We start from the raw sequence: 20,219 nt of genomic DNA on the forward strand, positions 1-20,219 counted from the left end.
TGAATAAATGGGAACCAGCCTGGAAATGGGTGAAGCTAAAATGGAGTATATATGGGTTTGACTGACCAGTATTGGTTGATAATAAAAGTTAGATTTTAGTAAAAAGAATCTTTTTAGAGCTTGTCCTAGCTGTAACTGAAAAAAATAACTATTTTGTTTTATTGACGGAATATCAGTCATTTAGCAGACTTGAGCTTGGAACACTCTTTACTGAAATTAGCGTGGCCGAGTGGTCCTAAGCGCTCACCGTTCCAGATCACTGCCATCTCACCTCTGTCTGCGTGGGTTCGAGTCCAAGGCTCGGCTAGCGTGGGTATGTGGGAAAGCCTGCCAGTAGCTTCTCGTGGGTTGGTAGTTCTTCCCTGGGTTTTCCAGGGTTCTTCCTCTACCAGTTATACTGGCCGCCATGTATGGTCTATCTTGTGCTGAAAAATGGCGTTGAACCCTACAACAACAACAACAACTGAAATTAGCACTTGACTCTTTGGTGCGGAATTGAAAGCACATGTTCAAACATATGTAGATCCAAAACAAAGCTGCCGCTCATAGTTTTCTCTGCCAAGAAGCTGTCATCCATGATGCATCTATATTGATAAATATAGATTTGATCATGAACACTCATAAATGTCAAGTTATTGAATTTTTGATATCATGGTATTTCCATATGTTTACTATGGAAACTGAATTAGTACACTATAAGGTGATTATAGTGACTAGATGATATTCAGTTGCTTTTGTGTCGATTTCAAAGTAGGGTTACAACGCAGTGGCATCATGAAGGACAATGTCCAAAACTGCATATTTGTGACATCGCTTAAATCCTTTGGAAAGTGGACTTTTACATCTAAATGATGAGAAACAACACATAAATGACTCACACCTGCACCCAGTAAATATATCTAAGTATAAAGATGCATACATATCTAGGTAGCGGCACTGATGCAGCACTAAACCATTTGTGTTTGTTTGGTGGGTGTTTGGTTAAAAAAGGACAAAATCCTGTCGTTATCAAAATGAAGTGATATCCTGCTTGGATTGTGAGTCAAATAAAAGTTATTTCAAATTACACAGACGTAAGAGTGCTCTGGTATACGGATGATCTGGCCCACGCGCTTAAGTATTCGCAACTACGGATGAACGCGAGCACATATTTATATATGTACATTATCTTTAAGTATTTCCCCACGCCGGAATGGTAGTTGACAATAAGCAGTGGCCTGTAGACATGGGCGCCCGATCATAGGGGTAAGAAGGGGGATGCGCACTTCCCCCTCCCAATTTCATCTCTAAACATGGTTTGGCCTGCAACCGTTAAACTTAACAGCTGACAACTACATGTTTGTCCCCCACCCCCCATACGTCTGCGGGCGCCCCTGCTACAAAAATAAGGTAATTCGCAATACCTAGCCCATACACAAAAATGTTACTTACGCTAACCAGTATTTCTTGCAATCTACATTTAGATTATTATGATTATTATATTTATATTTATATTTATTATTATTATGATTATTATTAATTTGTTACTCAGTTATTACTTTCAAATGTATTATGCCTCGTTATTGTAAAAAGCTTGAGTGCGAGATACTTACATGGAACTGAGCGAGCGTGGTGCGTTCTGTCACCTGATACTTTGGCTTTCCTACACCGAAAACAGCAACACACAATAGTTGTTACAAAAGTTAATGCCAGCGCGAGAATACATCCGGCCGTAATCCCTCCGATGGTTCTGATATCCCTGATAAAAGCAGAAACACAGTTACTGATGATGTAGAAAAATAATTAATTTCTTATGAAGGTTTATAACTTTATCATCGGGGGTGTTAGGAGTGAAAATGAGTCCGTGTATCAAATCCAACGTCTGGACAACGTAGAAACCTCCCTCCTGAAGAAAATGTGCTCCCCCATAAACGATGGCCAAGATAAAGTCAGCTTTGGCCAGTTTAAAATCAACAATTATATCTCTCATGCCTAAACAATACACATATGCCATACCTTTTTTGTTAAAAAATATTAGAAAATTAGAATTTTCTAAATAAAACCAATCGTTCAAAGGGAAGGGTCCAGATGACATACCAAACTTGATCCTAAAAGAATGTACAATATATTGAGCTACCGGCGAAACAACTCTTTTTTTGAAGTTGTCCTTACTGGTATTTTTCTTTTGGATTTTTTTTAACGCAAACTTTCAATTAAGTATATAAAAAAAAGAAATTTCCTCATTGCTGAAAATTGCAGTCCAGTAAACCTTGGATTTCCTTCTTAAGGTTTTATGTGAAACCCGACTTATTACCACTAATATTAATTTCTCAGGAACGTTTGACAATATTATAATGCTTGATTTTTCAGAAGCTCTAGTTACAGTTCCCTATCACATTTGCTGTCTGAATTGTATCACTACGGGATTAGCGGATAAAATATTCAGTAGAAATGCATGTCCAAACAACATAAGCATGTTTAGGTAATGTAGGTAACTCAAGTAGCCGTTGATTATTGTGCCACCGGGAATTGTACCTGGTCCAGCATTAATTGTCTGCTATATAAATGGCCTCCACCTTTCAGTTAAATCTTTGTGCAGGTGACTGTCTATTGTACAGAAAGGGTTAAGCTCAAACTGACCATTTGAGCTACAAGAGGGCTGTGCCAAAATTGGAACATGTGCTTCAATGCTAAAGACGAGATCAGCATTTACAGCAGGCCATAACACTTCTGTTTCAGAAGATCATGTCTTTCAACATGTCCAAGATAACTTTTGTCTTAGCCTAACTTGTATCAGAATATGAAATAATGTCCACACATAACGACAACCACCAAAAGTAAGACAAATCCTCCCTGTCTTGTCTGGTGAGTACTAAAATATGGGTAGATCTTTTTGGAACCTTTACTAGGCAAATGATGTAGATCGACAAGAAAAGGTGAACAAGTGGCTTGGTTTTCAGCGATGATTATAAATGCAGATATGTATGTTGTGTAAATGGAATGTACCAAAGATAGGGCTGTCATTAGTAAACAGATTTATATTCCTCTTCAACATCCTTGGGAGGTTTTACTGGCAATAAAAAAACCTAAACTTTCTCAAACGCTTACAACAAACAACGTATCACTGTCCAAAACAATTCAGAGATTTTGAATATATCACTACTGCAGACAAATAAGTATCATATATTGAGCGATGTAATAATAATTAGTCTCGGGACTCTAGTAAAAACTAGGATGGTTTCAAAAGCTGGTTTAGACAAGGATATACTTACCCTTACAGTAGGAATGACCACTACAATAACATGGAATCTACTTGGGTCATTGTTTGTGCCGCAGGAAAATATGAAATTGGCTCTGGTGCGCCATAAAACGAAGGTAGAAGTAGAAGGTCGCCTCCAAAAAGCGGCTTTCATAAATCTTCCAATGACGAATGAGTTTGATAAGCCCATGAGGTCATAATGGCTAGAACCACTTTGGCATATATACTAGTGGATGAAATGTAGCTCTCAGTAAGGGACTAATAAACTCTCTTAATATTTCAGTCTATATAGAAATAATGGATGCTGAATTATCATTAAAGCCCTTTAAGGGAAGGAAATGGCGCCTACTACCATTCATTGTCCCCTAGAGGCGGTCAAATAGAATTGTAAAGCCAAAGCTGGATATAACAGTCGATCATGAACATCCGCAGAACAGGTAAGACTGAGACCGGAGATCTAGATAGGGTACATATACCAAAGGAAGCTGATTTTATTTTTTAAAAAAAGACTGGTTGGCAAAGAAGAAAATCCGACTCGGAATTGTCACTGAACCAAAAGCAAACTTCTGTGAGGCTTGCTTGTTTGTTTTGCAGTGCAAGAAACCAGTCGTAAGGGTAAGGTTCAGTTCTTGAAAGAAGCTCACGCAAAGGTTCACATGAGGCTTTTGTCCAGGACAACAACACTCAAGAGATATTCCACCTGGGAATTAGTGAGCGAGCCACTGGTCTGCAGCTCAAAACAATACTTGATAAGGTCTAACATATGAAGATCCGAACCAAAGGCCTGGTCTTATGAAAATTAAGAACGGATCAACTGTGGCCTTAGGTCGGCGGCGACTACTCCCATTACTCTAGTAAAGGCTCTAGGTGCTGAGGCTAATTCCATGGGTTTGTATGGAAACTCCGTTCAGCAATCCGTCACAATTGTCTCACCAACTCAAGTACTGGTAAACATTCGGACCCAAGATAAATATCTGCCCACAGGTGATCCCTATACAGTTTCCATTTCCCCAGTAGGAGAAACTTGAGGGGCGCAAGTCTCTTTAGGGGAACCATGTCGACCAGGTTTCCAGAATTAATTAACTATGCGGGCCCACAACAAAGTCATGGCTCTCGGCTCAGGGGCTCTAAGAACCCTTTGTGGATCAGCCACTCGTAGAAGCACTAGAGGATAGGGATCCCCAGTGACTTTGGGTGGATGGCGACCACTTCTGTTGAGGCGGTAAGCTTGGGATGTGAAAGTATATATTCTGGAGATTGATGAAGACTGCTCGATCGCTGAGCCTTATGTCATTTCTGACTGAAACTGAAATTTCCGCCATTTTATACAAGAAAAATGTGGGAGTAGAAGGTCATAGACTGGTCATTTTAAATCCTCTCTACTGCTCATTGCGTAGAGAGGAGCGCACCTCTTCCTTTAATTGCGCCATATTTTGCTTATGGAAGAGCATGGAGGTCCTTGCAGTCGACGCACTTCCCGGAATTGAAGCCGTCATCTTCCATTTACAATATAGATGATCGAATCATCATCTGTTATGTTCTGCCAGACCTCCAAAAAGAATGATAGGTGAGCACCTAATGAAGAAAATTAGGTATTGGAAGAATAAAGCACTGCAGAAGAGGAAGCGAGGACCTTACTATTACTATTCCTTCACTAAAAGGCGTGGTGGAGATTGCCACCATTTTCATTTACGACCAACGAGATATCATAAGTAGTTGTTTAGCAAGATGAATATGTAGAAACGATCATTTACTAAGGAGTAGTGGAGAAACAATATTGTCAAAATGGCTGATTTGGTGGCCATATTGGTGATCAGTTCCCCACCATTTGTATTCTGAAACAACTAAATATCATAAGAAATCATCAGGTAAAAAACACGTGCCTATATTACTTTTCATTCAGGAGAATTGGCGACAAGGCAATTTTAAGACAGCCACTGTGGTGACCGTATGCGACATTAGATCAGCACTGTTTTCATTTAAAGCCAATTCTACGGCATAAGTCGTTCCGTGAAAACTCCATATTGATATGACCGTCCATTCAGGAGGAGTAGCAATAAGAGAATTTTTAAGGTGGTCGCTGTTACGGCCATGCTGGATTTCAGATCGGCACCATTTTCATATAAGACCAACACAATATCATTAAAAGTATTTTTTAGTTCGATTCAAACCTCATAATGATATGACTGTCTATTCGGGAGGAGTAGCGATAACAAGATTTCCGAGATGACAACTGCAGTAGCAATAATGGACGCCCTAGCGGCACAATTCTAATTTAGGGACAGCATGACAATGGAATTAATGTGTGTAAAGTTTCATGTCAGTACTTCAAGTTTGTTCGGAGAGGTAGGGATAACAAATTTGATCTAACGGATGGACTGATTACAGACAACACACTATCCCATAAACCAGGGGTCTCAAACTCAAACCACCCTGAGGGCCGCATGCGAACATTTTCGATGGCCCAAGGGTCACACCACCTTTATAATCTCTTTTCACACCTTGTGACACCAATCAGTTTGCGGGCCACAAGATACGGCTTGGCGGGTCGTATGCTGACCGCGGGCTGAGTGTTTGAGACCCCTGCCATAAACTTTTCTGGCCTATGACCAGTAGAGCTGAAATGAGTGATGTGCGACCTTGACCCACCATAATCGAAATGAAGGGTGTGCGACCAATTGAACACACTGGTCCAAGATAATGCTTGTATGCAACACACTGGTCAAAGATAATGCTTGCATGAAACCCCCATCCGTGAGTATAAATTAAAATATCAATCATTAGTCAATGAATCATCAAATGATGTTTTCATCAAATAAAAGGAGACTGAAATAGAGGCACGAATATGAATTGGGCGACAAAACCTACCCAAGAGTCCAGAAAAGGCCACAATTATAACTGAATTTGAAACGATTATGGATACGCAATCAGCTTTGGGAATCGATTAAAGGTAAGCGCTGATAAAAGGAACAACAATTGTTCAAACGCGCAAGAGAGTCAACTTCGATTCAATATGCAATGAACTGAGGGTAAAAACACTCTAGGAATACATGAAACCACATTTAGATTCCAGACACGCGATCTTGACATGAAAAAGCTGTATATTTGAATAGCGTTTCTGAACTGAACCGATCCAATGTGTCGTCTGAAAAAGGACGAGGACTACTGCGCATGTACCTCTGACAATTTGTAACTTTCGATCCCAGGGGATGATAGAAATTTTGGGACGAGGGTAATTTCCGTCTGGAAAGGACAAGTTAGGCAATGGTAACAGGTAGCATATTGCTGATATTAAAATGGCACATATATGTCACATAGTTTGTTTCTACGTCTCATATTTCTGCATATTAACCCTCATTAATCCTATTGTGTTCACTGCAGGACACTAACATAAATAATACGTTTATTGTGGTTCCTGTCGGCTCTTTAGCTTTTACAGTATCTACTTCACGTTAAAAGACACTACATTAGTCTTGACTGGTGAAATAAACATAAAACTGTTGTGGTAATAAATACAGAATGATTCAGTACTTATGAGATATTTCAATGACCACATTGTTGATCGTGTCGGAATGGACTTAGCCGGAGATCAGGGAGAAAGTAGAGGACGCTAATGGTAAACGAAAGAGACATCCCTCTAATAACACATCTAGATGTATGTATGTATGTATGTATGTATGTATGGATGTATGTGTGTGTGTGTGTGTGTGTCTATGTATGTATGTATGTATGTATGTATGTATGTATGTAAGTCTGCATGTATGTATATATGTATGTATGTGTGCATGTGTGTGTGTGTGTGTATGTACATAAGATATGAATTTGAATACTTTCAGATGGATTTTAATTTCATTAATAATCTAGAAAATGGACGAATTCTCTATGCAGATGTGTGTATAGGAGATACAGAAAGAGCGAACCATGAGAAGGATTTATATCTGCACCAGTTAGATTTTTTTTCTTCATTTAAATGAAAATCTCACAAATTATAGAAAAAATAAACCCAGAACGGAAGAAGAAAAATAAAATGGTATTACAATATATGATTTTCGCCGTGTCAACTTGATGTCACCATCTGTGTGACTTAAAAGCATATATCATTAGCGATAATAGGCTTACAGGGTGCGATTGCAGCAGTATTGGTTGTCGCTAGGTCCGCAACAGCCGGATGGGCAAGACAGTGTGTAACTTTGGTCTTTATCGTTGCAGATATCTGATGTATCGTGTTCTGGAAAAGAAAAGGAAAACGTTGCCAATAAGAAACATAGATTTTTAAAATGATTAAAGGTTCTGCAATATTAGCATTATGTTTAGGACAGAATCATTTTTTTTTTATTGTGCTTATGAAGGAAAGGATAGTATAACAAGACATTTAAAGTTTGGAGATTCTGTAAGTCATTGTAGAGCCAGTCAACGTGAGTAGTGAATAGGGTCACTTTAGCCTCAATGGGAATTAGCATTACAGAGACATCTGGGTCGTTTTAGCCTCAATGGAAATTTAACATGGAGAAAAATCGTGGGTCGTTTTAGCCTCAAGGGGAATTTAACATGGGAAATAGTCTTGGGTCACTTTAGCCTCAAGGGGAATTTAACATGGGGAATAGAGTTTGGGCTTGTCTAGGGACAAGGGGAATGGAACAGGGGACTATAGTGTGGGTCTGTCTAGGGACAATGGGAATTTAACATGGGGAATAGATCGTGGGACTGTCTAGGGACAATGGGAAATTTAACATGGGGAATAGATCGTGGGACTGTCTAGGGACAATGGGAAATTTAACATTACGGAAACCCCTGGGGGATATAGCCTCAAGGGAATTTAACATATGGAAATTGAACATGGTGGATCTGTATAGCGTCAAGGGGAATTGAACATGGTGGGACTATCTAGGGACAATGATGGTAGAGGGTCAAACACAACAGAGACAGAAACATACATACACTAATACAAGCGTGGGACTTATATATAAAGCATTACCAAGACCTGAAATCTTGCTGGGGTGTTCAAAAATTTGCATAATTGTAATGATGCTATAAATAGCTATAATCAAGGAAATGCTCAACGACAAAATGGATGTGACTAAAAGTAACGTTAAAATGACGAAATTGTCCCAGAATTTAAAGGACAATAAACATATCCCCGAAAATTAAGTTACAATGGTTTAGACTAAAATGGATAAAATTAGTAACTACTTACAATATCAACTTCTGTGACGATCGTGGATAAATACCTATGTATCTATAATCAGCTGAAACTCCTATGAAATCCCACTATCTATTTATAGCTTCAACTTGTGGGTTTTTCCTTTGGAAAATCCCACTATCTTTTTATAGCCTCAGCTTGAGTGACGTTCCTGTTTATGAATTCTAGTATATATGTATAGCTACAAAATGTGGAAATCTCCAAGTCGATATTTATAGTCTCAAAATTTCCAGCGTCAGTGACGTCACTGTACTGAACACTGGGGGATAAATGGCAACAGTGTTGCAAGTGGCTGACCTGAATACGCGCTACTGTAGGTAGGTAGGTAGGTAGAGTGTATCTGATAGGGATAAAGTGAGTTTTATAGGGACAAACAGAGACCAATACACACACACACACACACACACACACACACGCACACACACACACAGAGGGAGGAGGAAAAAACTAACCCTAAATATACTATCCACACTCGGGAGGAAGAAAAAAAAAACAACCAAATATACGATCTACACAACGTACGCGAGCACACACACACACACACTATAAAATGGATAAAATTAGTAACTACTTACAATATCAACTTCTGTGACGATCGTGGATAAATACCTATGTATTTATAATCAGCTGAAATTCCTATGAAATCCCACTATCTATTTATAGCTCCAACTTGTGGGTTTTTCCTTTGGAAAATCCCACTATCTTTTTATAGCCTCAGCTTGAGTGACGTTCCTGTTTATAAATTCTAGTATATATGTATAGCTACAAAATGTGGAAATCCCCAAGTCGATATTTATAGTCTCAAAATTTCCAGCGTCAGTGACGTCACTGTACTGAACACTGGGGGATAAATGGCAACAGTGTTGCAAGTGGCTGACCTGAATACGCGCTACTGTAGGTAGGTAGGTAGAGTGTATCTGATAGGGATGAAGTGAGTTTTATAGGGACAAACAGAGACCAATACACACACACACAACATACGCGCGCAGACACACTCACACACACACGCACACACACACACACACACACACACACACACACACACACACACACACAGGGAAGAGGAAAAAACAAACCCCAAATATACTATCCACACTCGGGAGGAAGAAAAAAAAAACAACCAAATATACGATCTACACAACGTACGCGAACACACACACACACACACACACACACACACACACACACACACACACACACACAGAGGGAAGAGGAAAAAACAAACCCCAAATATACTATCAACACAGAGGGGAGATAATACAAACCCCAAATAAACTATCCACACAAACGTACGCGAACGCATACAAACCCCAAATATACTATCCACACAAGGTCGCTAACGCATACAAACCCCAAATATACTATCCACACTCGGGAGGAAGAAAAAAAACAACCAAATATACGATCTACACAACGTACGCTAACACACACACACACACACACACACACACACACACACACACACACACACACCACAGAGGGAAGAAGAAGAAAACCATTATACACTATCCACACGGAGTGAAGAAATAACCCTTGATATATACTATCAACAGAGAGTGAAGAAAATAACCCATTATATTCCATCAACACAGAGTGAAGAAGAAAAAGTTTTTTGAAGGCACCTAAGCCCTCACCTGCAATGACCATCTCTGCCAAACACCTACACCCCACCCCACCCCCACTCCCAACACTACAAAACCCATTTAACCCGTTATTTTATGGCATCAGTGTGTGCTTTAGGAAACATCAAGACACAAAAATGATGGATGAATAGACTGATTATTGTTTACGGACTTGCTTGCCTAAAGAGCGTGCGTGAAGGAAAACATCCTTCCATTTCAATTCTAACTAAAACATGATCCAGAGGGATAGAGAGAGGTGAAAGAGCACAATTTCATAAAGTATGAGTAAAGACAAATCACGCCATCCTTACTATACAATGTCAAGACCAAGAGACACTTACGTTTTCTTTCTGGTCTATTCTCTTTTAGAAGGTAGTATGAAATTTCACATCAGGGCCAACGCATCGGCTCACATTGTCAATTTTTCCATTTCCATGTCTTTACTGGCACAAGTTATTCATCATCTTCAATTTCTTCTTCTTCTTCTTCTGAATCCCTCTTCTCTGTTTCGTCTTGTTTTTTTTTTTTTTGTTTCTTCTCTTTTCTCGTAGGGCACTCTGAATTCCAGTGTCCTTTCCCCTGACAACGATATTAGGTATCTTGACTTTTGTCTCTCTTTCTTAGACGAAGCAGGTATTTTGGAGACAAATACCCATTTACCTTTGCAGATATAGCAAACTTCATTAGCACACACTTTCGTATGACTCTCATCAAATCAACGACCAAAAGAGTAAGTTTTGTTGCCTCTTTCGCCTGTGAATTATGCTTTCGTATGACTTTTAGCAAATATTTGACCAGCAGGTCGATCTGTGCTGACTCTTCCATCTTCGTGATCGTTTGAGAGCGGAATGAATACTCTGACGCTAAGACACTCTCCTTATATACAGGGACCTGCTGCGTATGAAACCTAGTCAAATGTAATTTTGCAATAAGATGAAACGATTTCATTGAGGAAGTAAAAGGCAATGATGTACCGTATCGCCTCACACAAAACCTGAAGTGTTAGTTCAGATCCGTGTCAGCAATTTCGAAGACGACATAACTGAGCTTTCATCAATGCTCTCCAATTATGCCACAAAACCACGAGTCCTGATTCACGCCAAAAGAAATTTCGTTCGGTCCATAAAAAATAGTATCACATCTGAGAAACGCAAAAACGAACTTCCAGAAAACTGAGAACGACGGCTTACACCTACAACGTAAATGTATGAGTTCAAGTAGTGCGTAAAACTTAGTCAAATTAAATTTTTATAGTCAAGACGAAACGATCTCTTTTCGAACAAGAAAGCAGACACCAAGCGACAATGGCAATCCGTGTCACACAACACTTTTCAAAATGTATATTATCAGAGGTTTGTTCTAGCGATCTGCATGGTTAAATTAAATGTTGATGTATTTTGCAATAAGACGGACACAATTTCCATGGGATCGCCCATGGTACGATTGTTCGTGCATTAGTTTAATTTTTAAAAATATTTTTTATATAAATCGCCTATAGGATAGACCCATTAAAGCATGGCCATTCTCGTCACTGTCTGAATAGCTACTCAAGTCAATTGGAAGTGAACGCGGTAAGAAAATAAGTATAGCCAATGAAATGGCTTACAACGGGTGATGCATTGTTTTGTTCTAGGACTGTGTGGCATAATAATCCCTATGTTCTTGCGTTGTTACCATTACAGTGCAGACAGACTGAAATGTGAACTTACAAGCCCTCTTTGTCTGTGTTGCACCATTTCTTCCTACCACATCAAAATACTGAGCGTCACAGTATTGGTTCGCGTTTTCAAGCTGACCATTTTTTTAATATCTCACTTAAACATTTTAACATAAACACTCACACTCACATCGGTAGAGTCAGAACAGATGTGTTACAGTACTGAGGGGCATGTTATCTTTTTTTTTTCAAACTAATAAATTTGGGGTTTGTATGAAGTAAAGAACCGAAAATACAGTGAAACTCAAGGATGATGACCCAATCTGTCTGTCTATTGATGCGTGTATTTACTTAAGAAGAAATATGACCTCTAAAACACAAAGAGATACGGCAAGCATGATTAGAATGAACATAACGATGTTTTCCTTCACGCCCGTGTAATTTAGAGCTTCAATCCTCTTTGAAGACAAACTTGGTCTCCTTTTGAAGGGCTTGAAATAATAAAAAACCTGAAACATTATAAAGAGAGAGAAACCTGAATTCAAAATTCAGTTGTTTTTTCTTCAAAATTGTTTCGTTTCTTTTTTCTTTTTTGGAACAAATCTAAGCACTAATATAGAGTGGAAAAGGGAAAATGCACATACAAGCTTTGATATTTCTGAAAAAATGAGGGGATATTCCTAACGTTCATAACCACCTATATATGCTTGGACTTGTCTGTGACTTATCCACAAAACAAGATGTACATATTTCTGGTCAAGCTGCAAGTGTGTGCGTGTTTTTGAAAATGGTAAAAACTGGATATACAATTTTCTCGTGACACTTATAAAGTGAAGAGTCTGTGCAAGTGTCAAAAGCCAAAGTCATATAAGTTTTGTATTTTGTACGGCTTGTAAAGATTTCCACTTTAGAAAATGTGAAGTATCACAAGTTATTATCACAAACAGAAGTGGAACATAGGGGCTTGCAAGAAAGAAAATAACCCAGACAGTTGGTGTCATCAAGAGTGCTAGAGACGGTACCCGAACTTACTTGCTTGCTTACTTGAATTAAAGTGATTTTCGCTCTAATGGAGCATATATCACTGGTTTAATAACGCACCGCGTGATTTTTAATTACTCCTGGGGAAGGAAAGAGAGCCTCATCCCCCAGGCTTTTATGTACTCACAGACTACTTTTAAATTTAGCCACTCAGGTGTAGGACTAACTAGTCCTTAACAACCTGACTGAAAGGCTTTAAACATGAGTGGGAATAGTCTCACCACACACTCATTTTTCTGTCCGAGCGTGGTAAAGGAGGGAAAAGGTGCTCAGCAAGACAGCCATGGGTGTTAAGTACTCAACAAAACGCTAGCCCGTACTTATTTCAAATCAAATCCCGTTTTTGCTAATGGACAGTAAAAAGTACCAATAATGTGTTAACCACTTGTGCAATTAGTTCAAATCTAATGATTCTGTTTAATTTCCTACTTCCTAACATATCTATCTAATATTAGTACTTAGTGTACATAAAGATAGCCATACTGATCTTATTTAAATTATTATGTCTAAGCGACATATACCAGTTTGGTCACTGTTAGGTTTAAAAAGTTAAGTTTGTTGCGGTGTTCCAATGGGTCAAGTTTGTTTCGAGAATAGTTTAGTCAAGGAGGGATACCAAGCCAAATATGGTTCCCTAGTTAATAAAAAGCAATCTTTTGGAGCCCTAAAAAAGGCTGTTTTTTCTGTTAGAAGGTAACACGTCTCTCTTTTGCTTTCACGTTCTTTCCCGCACTCCTAGTCTCATGATTCTTGATATCAGGAAATGCGTAGCCATGATGGGCGGCAATGTAAGCAGCGGCTTCTACCAGCTGACTGAGGGAGTATCCAGTGTAGGTTTGTCTGTAGAATTGGGGAAGAACTCTGACCCTAATCCCCATTGAGAAGGTCTTGGTTTAAAGGTGTCTAGAGATTTGTAGGCAACGTATTGTATGGCTCTAATAAACTACCCTGCTTTGTTGACGTTATACAATGCTTGATCTAGTCCCATTTCGGTGTACTTCTCAACGAGTGTCAGCGTCCCCCTCCTCCTCCTCCTCAACCGCCTCAATTTCCTCTTCTGGTTCTGATACTAATTCTTTAGTTGAGGTAGATAGTTTCAAATCCGCTGTTATGGTGTCTGTCGCTGTTATTGTTGCTGTGGTTGTTCTTCAGTTGAGATTGCCTGTAGTATTGGAGTGAGAAAAGAACGTTGTTGTTGTTGTAGGGTTTAACGCCATTTTTCAGCACGCGATAGGCTATACATGGCGGCCAGTATTAATGGTGGAGGAAGCACCCGGGAAAAACCCGGAAAGAACCACCGACCCACGAGAAGCTACTGGCAAGCTTTCTCACATACCCACATTAGCCGAATCCGAGACTCGAACCCACGCAGACAAAGGTGAGATGACAGTGATCCGTAACGGAGAGCGCTTTAGACCACTCGGCCACTCGGGGCCCCAGAAAAGAACGTAGTGCCTCCGATAATTACATTTGAGTTTGCCATACCGTTTGTCTAACATAACTGGACCTTTGTTTTGCCACCACTCTTTCCGGGGAAGGTTGTTTGTTAGGTATAGTCGGATGTTGACTAGATGTTATTTGTGTTCTCGAGGTGGGTGGAGTGCTAACTGGCTAGGTCTGCATTTCTTGCTCCCGCTACTGTTGCGTATATTTCTTCCCTCCACACCGAGTTCTGGGCCTAATTCTTTTAATTTCGTTGTACCCGAACTTACATTATCCATATTATCACCAACAAAAAAAAACGCACAAGCCTAAAAGAAACACTCACTCACTTTTTTACAGAACATTACTATTTTTAAAATTTTGATAAGCGACGGAAACGAAGGACTTAGAGTCGCACTTTCTAACCAAGATAAAGAAATCATGTGGTGATAGACTCACTTCTGTATTTTTTCTTCTAACTGACTAACATATCATAGGCAATCGAATGTTATTTCTTTTCGAGAGTATGGGGTAGCCCTGAATATTTTTTTTGGAACTTGAAGCTATGGCGGTCGCTTAGATTATAAGATGGCGACCTCCTCTGACGACAGGCTTTCTCACAGGATAAGGTCTGCTTCTTCGGAAAGAGAAGAAGAACTCTTTGGTGTCGATACAACTGTTGACAAAGCCTCTGTCAGGCTCATGCTGCTGCTGTTGCTGCTCTCTCTGCTGTTTATGAAGTCTGTACTTCTCCATCCATTCTTCTTTCTCCTTCTTGAATTCCTCCTTGAAGAGCTCTTCTTTCAGGTCTTCAGTGACTTTTAACATTCTCATATTATCTATTTCTTCTGGCTTCGGTATCAGACTGTGTCTGACCCTATGCAAATTCACGTAGGCTTCGTTGAGCTTAGCTAGTTTGGAGCACATCTTCGTAGGAGGATGAGTTAACAATGGATGGTTAGACTGGAAACAACCCCGGTTCTTAAAGTCAAAGCGCGGACGTGAAGGAAAACATTACTACACGGTTTTCTAGCCGGAACGTTCAAATAGTGTTATGGGAGGGATAGAGAGAAGTCAAAGAGCATGAATCAACATTCCTATAGCCAAACAAACCACAAAGGCATTTTTTTCTTCAAAACACAACATTTTTTTATTCATACTAACAAACAACTCTAACATTTTTTAACAATAATCCATCACTATAACATCAAACATTTTTTTCAAATACCAAACATTGTTTTTCAATTCACACTCTACTTTAAACAGGGCTGACAACGTTGTGAATGAAATTGTGATTTCCACTGTTGGAAGTCATTAGGCCATTGATGGACACTACGTTTCCTAGTTAGAGACAAAAGATAAGCATACTAGTCACAAGACCATCGATCTACTTTCACATCGTTTCTAGAAGAATGACGAGGATCAAAATGAGTCACTAAATGTTCTAAAGAATAGCCCAGGCTGCAATGATGCAGAAAATACACACAGTACTGTCCACACACCAAGGAATATGTGCCTTGTTATTTCACATTATTGAATCGTGTGGTCTGAGCATTTCTTCTCATAAAGTCAATGATATCGTCTTCCAAAGGGGGCAGTCCATAGGAATCAAAATATTCCACACATCCTTCTTGAGGAAAGTAGACGGCTACCCAGTGGGTTCCTGGGAGATGACTGTCGTCCGTGTTGATCACATAAGCTTGATGGTTTTGAGGTGTGCAATGAGGGAGTTCATCTTTAGCACAGACGACAGGATTCCAAGAAGCAGTGTACAAACTGTGGTTCAAAAGGTAATAAAGTTCTCAGGTATCCATTTTTTGTTTTTTTCTTCTTCACAGGTAATGATAAGTCATCAATTCGATCCTGACTTTTTGCTTGAAAATGTCTGACAAGTAACCGTTTCTTCACCTTGTCTCCTCACTCTGATCCAACAGAGCTTCGATGCGATGGATCTCTTGAGTTGTTAATGGAGGACAATAAGGTTCACGCAAGCCTTTATACCACTGTTGTAACACGTCTTCTTCCGAGATGAGACTCCAAGCTTCGTCCAGATATTCGTCCAATTTTTCTTCTTGACTCAGCATCAGGCATTTATCGTGTTGAATTTCACTGGGATGATCGTTATGACATCCATAGCAATCTTTCTTGATCAATTCCTTAATTTTTTTCTGTCAATACTATAGCATAACAGGAAACTAAATGTGATTCTTGTTCTGGCCATCTAGACTTCATCATGATGACTTCTTCGTCTTTGTCTTGGGGTTCTCCTTCCTCAGGATCTTCACATTCCATGTCCAAAGAATCCCTACTATACAAACATTGATAAAAGTCTTCCATGACTTCTAATAGTCTAGAATGACTTCTCTCAAACTATTGGTTTATATCGTATTGTCCAATTCAGCATACAGGATGACGTTCACCGTATTATCTGCGCGTAGATTTTCTGCAAACTGAAATTCCACACGCATCTGGCCGGATTTTATAGGGTGAAAATGTCCCTCTTCGCTGTCTTGACTTACAATTCGTTAGAGAACCGTTTTCGAAAATGGAGTTTCACTGTAACTTTCCCTTTGGAGAATGGAATATTTTGTCCCAGATCTCCTTTTATAGTAATGTTGACAGTGTCTAAATACGACTTACTGACGGGCAAATAGTGAGGATGTACAAATTCACGGTGTACGTGATAGGTGTTTGCACCTTTCTGGTCATTGTTTGTGGTACTATCCACTTTGAAAGGAATGACACGCAGTAACGGAATAGAGGTGTGTCCCACCACGTTGTACTCCACCACATCGGAATACACAAAGATCAAATTAAGTCCTTGGTTCAGTTCTACCGGGTTTCCAAAAGCTCTGTAAAAATCCATATTACTTTTGATCTTGGGGCTCATATTGTTTGCGACCATTTCTGCATGTCCACCCAAAATTTCAAACACACTACCATTGAACCTGAGGGACAATGTGTCCGTATCTTGAAATTTGATCACGAGACGATGAGCCACTTTATGGTACTCAATCTTCACACTTTTTTTGGCTCTGTTCAGTGCTTTGCCAAAGGCTAAGTTGAACCTGTCCGCAATAGTGTCCACCAAATGTTCACCACTAAAATAATAACCTGAAGGAATTTTCAAGGTGTAGATAATGAAGGTTGGATTGCTGGCTGGTCTTGTGTCCCCTAAAAACCCGATTTTGTTGATTTCTTCCTCCAACTGGGCATTCAGGATTTCCACCTCGAAAGTGTTTTGCTTTTCGGTGATGTTTTTGATTTGTGTTGGGTGAATGATTTCCATTAAAGCCACTTCTCAATGGGCTTCGTGATCTAACTGGATGGTCTGAGGTAATTTGACCGTGTAACAGCACAACTCCATGGAACTGTCACTGGGTAAGGTTAAGTAAAATTGGTTGTTATTGCTCATAATTCCAGAGTTTTGTGGCTCTCCGAGGCGATACTGGAAGTTAGAGGAGTGTCTCCGCCCAAAATGGGATTGTTGTTGTTGTTGTGGTTGTTGTTGTTCGACTGGTGACTGGCACTGGCACTGGTCACTAGGTTCCGGTGGTTCCCGTTCGAGGAGAATTTCAGGGAGGGATTAGGAAGCAGGTAACCGATGTAACTGCTCAATACAATGGTCCACAAGTGTTTGTCTCCTTGTTGCGAACTCAAATTGGCAATGGATGCACCGATGACACAATACACCACGAAGGTTTGGCAGAAAAAGACGATTTGCGTTTTAGGCACACGTTTTCCATACCACACCCACAAGGGTTGTGTTTGTAAATCTTGCAGAGAAGAATTGGGTGAAGTAGTGATCGCAGTAGCTGAATCTGTGTGAAAGGGCATGATGGTCACTTCTTTTTATAGTGCGAAGCGTCGATGCAAGAATCAAAACTGGGTGGATATCCTTTCCAACGTACTTTGACTTCTTTGACACGTCGTTTGCCCACTTTACGGTTTCTGCGTTTGACAATACCTTTGATGTCGTACACGTCGTCTTTTTTGGTGACACGACTTGATTTGAAATAAGTACGGGCTAGCGTTTTGTTGAGTACTTAACACCCATGGCTGTCTTGCTGAGCACCTTTTCCCTCCTTTACCACGCTCGGACAGAAAAATGAGTGTGTGGTGAGACTATTCCCACTCATGTTTAAAGCCTTTCAGTCAGGTTGTTAAGGACTAGTTAGTCCTACACCTGAGTGGCTAAATTTAAAAGTAGTCTGTGAGTACATAAAAGCCTGGGGGATGAGGCTCTCTTTCCTTCCCCAGGAGTAATTAAAAATCACGCGGTGCGTTATTAAACCAGTGATATATGCTCCATTAGAGCGAAAATCACTTTAATTCAAGTAAGCAAGCAAGTAAGTTCGGGTACCGTCTCTAGCACTCTTGATGACACCAAGTGTCTGGGTTATTTTCTTTCTTGCAAGCCCCTATGTTCCACTTCTGTTTGTGATAATAACTTGTGATACTTCACATTTTCTAAAGTGGAAATCTTTACAAGCCGTACAAAATACAAAACTTATATGACTTTGGCTTTTGACACTTGCACAGACTCTTCACTTTATAAGTGTCACGAGAAAATTGTATATCCAGTTTTTACCATTTTCAAAAACACGCACACACTTGCAGCTTGACCAGAAATATGTACATCTTGTTTTGTGGATAAGTCACAGACAAGTCCAAGCATATATAGGTGGTTATGAACGTTAGGAATATCCCCTCATTTTTTCAGAAATATCAAAGCTTGTATGTGCATTTTCCCTTTTCCACTCTATATTAGTGCTTAGATTTGTTCCAAAAAGAAAAAAGAAACGAAACAATTTTGAAGAAAAAACAACTGAATTTTGAATTCAGGTTTCTCTCTGTTTATAATTTTTTTTCAAGTTGATGGTGCATGACAGAGTACATTCGCCTACCTTTCCAAAGTGAGAGCCATTTCTTCACATGTCACTGCCTTTGTTAAATTCGGTTTCATTGGGTAGTTATTGTTAATCTTTAATTTTTTGATGCATTTCTTTTTGATAGAAGATTTAAGGCTTTCTAGTGTTGTAACGGTATTTATGTTGTTTAGTCTGTTGATGAAATTATCTATAGCAAAGTGCTTAAGATTTTTTCAGGTTTTTTATTATTTCAAGCCCTACAAAAGGAGACCAAGTTTGTCTTCAAAGAGGATTGAAGCTCTAAATTACACGGGCGTGAAGGAAAACATCGTTATGTTCATTCTAATCATGCTTGCCGTATCTCTTTGTGTTTTAGAGGTCATATTTCTTCTTAAGTAAATACACGCATCAATAGACAGACAGATTGGGTCATCATCCTTGAGTTTCACTGTATTTTCGGTTCTTTACTTCATACAAACCCCAAATTTATTAGTTTGAAAAAAAAAAGATAACATGCCCCTCAGTACTGTAACACATCTGTTCTGACTCTACCGATGTGAGTGTGAGTGTTTATGTTAAAATGTTTAAGTGAGATATTAAAAAAATGGTCAGCTTGAAAACGCGAACCAATACTGTGACGCTCAGTATTTTGATGTGGTAGGAAGAAATGGTGCAACACAGACAAAGAGGGCTTGTAAGTTCACATTTCAGTCTGTCTGCACTGTAATGGTAACAACGCAAGAACATAGGGATTATTATGCCACACAGTCCTAGAACAAAACAATGCATCACCCGTTGTAAGCCATTTCATTGGCTATACTTATTTTCTTACCGCGTTCACTTCCAATTGACTTGAGTAGCTATTCAGACAGTGACGAGAATGGCCATGCTTTAATGGGTCTATCCTATAGGCGATTTATATAAAAAATATTTTTAAAAATTAAACTAATGCACGAACAATCGTACCATGGGCGATCCCATGGAAATTGTGTCCGTCTTATTGCAAAATACATCAACATTTAATTTAACCATGCAGATCGCTAGAACAAACCTCTGATAATATACATTTTGAAAAGTGTTGTGTGACACGGATTGCCATTGTCGCTTGGTGTCTGCTTTCTTGTTCGAAAAGAGATCGTTTCGTCTTGACTATAAAAATTTAATTTGA

At 39.4% G+C, this 20,219-nt stretch overlaps 1 protein-coding gene across 2 annotated transcripts in view; it reads right to left on the reverse strand.

Annotated features, from left to right (window-relative positions):
• Positions 1–20,219, reverse strand: part of LOC149806698 (uncharacterized) — a 66,126-nt gene that overhangs the window by 31,616 nt on the left and 14,291 nt on the right. For both annotated transcript variants that reach the window (XM_089956729.1, XM_089956720.1), the window contains exons 4-5: positions 7,358–7,466; positions 1,593–1,738 (exon numbers count right to left, since the gene is read on the reverse strand). In XM_089956729.1, coding sequence (XP_089812855.1) covers positions 1,593–1,738; positions 7,358–7,466 — 255 coding nt within the window. The remainder of the gene's footprint in view (positions 1–1,592; positions 1,739–7,357; positions 7,467–20,219) is intronic.

Source organism: Sinohyriopsis cumingii, chromosome 1 (genome assembly GCF_028554795.1).
Source record: "Sinohyriopsis cumingii isolate HCF-2022 chromosome 1, ASM2855479v2, whole genome shotgun sequence".
Lineage (NCBI taxonomy): Eukaryota > Metazoa > Mollusca > Bivalvia > Unionida > Unionidae > Sinohyriopsis > Sinohyriopsis cumingii.